Genomic DNA, 1,901 nt, shown 5'->3' on the forward strand with positions numbered 1-1,901 from the left:
AGTTCAAGCAATTCTCCTGCCTCAGCCTCCTGAACAGCTGGGACTACAGGCGCATACTGCCATGCCCAGCTAATTTTTTGTGTTTTAGTAGAGACGGGGTTTCACTGTGTTGCCCAGGCTGGTCACAAACTCCTGAGCTCAGGCAATCCATCCACCTCGGCCTCCCAAAGTGCTGGGATTACAGGCGTGAGCCACTGCGCCTGGCCTATTTTTTTTATTTTTTATTTTTAGTAAGACAGGGTTTCACCATGTTGCGCAGGCTGCATTTGTGTGTCTTAACATATGTACACTTAGAAAAGGTATAGTAAAAATATGGTATTAAAATCTGAGGAAACTGCTGTCATATATGCAATCCATCACTGACTGAAATGTCATTATGCTGCACATGACTGTGTAACAGTTCCATTTAATTACTACTAGAAATAAAAAGTCAGCATCTCTACCTAGAGAGACTTCCTTGATCAGCTCAGCAGCAGCATGGCAACCCTGGACAAGTATCCTGGTCCAGGATGACAGATCCCGATGTGTCTCCACCCTGAAGAGATGCATCTCAATGCCCTGTCGAGAGCCTGTCCTGGTAGCAAATGTAAGGTCAGATCCAAGGGAGGGGGATCGACATCCAGAGCCAGAATGAACCAACCTAGGACCACAAACAGAGCAGAAATCAAAAGTAACTACATTATCAGACAAAAATGTCAGGAATTTGTGCTCATTGATAAGCAGAAACTTATAAAAGCAATCAGCAGTTTTTGGATATAGACATTTCAAAGCAAGATTATAATCTGTGAAATAGAGACCACTCTGTTTTCCCATAAAATGACTCCTGGTGTCACAGTCAAACAAGATACCAGTCTTGAACTACTGGGCTCAAATAATCCTCCTGCTTCGGCCTCCCAAAGTGCTGGGATTACAGGTGTGAGCCACTGGGCCTGACCAAGATACTGGGCTGGATGAACCGTGGCCCTAATTTTCCATGAGCTCCTCTATGCTCCCAAGAAATTATGTGTATCAAAAAGATATGATTTTGATTAGGAAATAAGTAAATTAACAGTAATAACTTAAGAGGAAAAATATGCTTCCGTAAGAAAAAATGGATAGCTAACCGCATTTCAAACATTTCAGCCAAAGAGCTTTAAAAATGTATTTTTTTTAACAACAGTCTCTTGTCCAGTCACCAAAGGACTTCCAATGGCAGAAGGCAGTGAATACCTCTTCTTGGGAGATGCAGCTAGTAAAGATGCACAGTGAACATAAAGTTGGGTTTTATCTAAAAATTCATGCTGCTTTTGCATTTGACTGTAGAATTCCTTGACCTATGAAGCAATGTTATGTGAAAAAAGATTCCAAAATAAATAAAACTATCTTTGTTCACAAATGACATAACTGTCTACATTTTAAAAATCCGCCAAAATAGACAAAAGAAATAAAACATATGGATGCATACAGTGACTCACACCTGTAATCCCAGCACTTTCAGAGGCTGAGGCAGAAGGATCACTTGAGCCCAGGATTTTGAGAACAACCTGGGCAACATAGAGACACCCTGTCTTTACAAAAAAAAAAAAAAGCTCAGCATGGTGGTGTGCACCTGTGGTCCCAGCTACTTGGGAGGCTGAGGTAGAAGGTTGCTTGAGCCCAGGAGGTTGAGGCTGCCGTGAGCCATGATTATGCCACTGTACTCCAGCTTTGGCAACAGAGTGAGACCCTGTATGCAACTCCTAAAACTAATAAGCAATTATAGCAATGTTGCAGGATATAAGATTAATATACAAAAGTCAGTTGCTTTGAACAATTGAAATCTGAAATTAAAAACATACCATTTATGTCAGTTACCATAAAATGAAATGCTTAAGCATAAATCCAACAAAATATGTATAGAATCTCTTTTTTTTTTTTTTTTT

General features: G+C 40.4%; 1 protein-coding gene across 1 annotated transcript in view; it reads right to left on the reverse strand.

The window, feature by feature from the left end:
• VPS4A (vacuolar protein sorting 4 homolog A (S. cerevisiae)) overlaps positions 1-1,901 on the reverse strand; it is a 95,794-nt gene that overhangs the window by 42,892 nt on the left and 51,001 nt on the right. Inside the window, exon 5 of the mRNA XM_011931983.1 lies at positions 444-640. Within this exon, the coding sequence (XP_011787373.1) occupies positions 444-640 (197 nt within the window). The remainder of the gene's footprint in view (positions 1-443; positions 641-1,901) is intronic.

The sequence above is a fragment of the Colobus angolensis genome, unplaced genomic scaffold, assembly GCF_000951035.1.
Source record: "Colobus angolensis palliatus isolate OR3802 unplaced genomic scaffold, Cang.pa_1.0 Scaffold93, whole genome shotgun sequence".
Lineage (NCBI taxonomy): Eukaryota > Metazoa > Chordata > Mammalia > Primates > Cercopithecidae > Colobus > Colobus angolensis.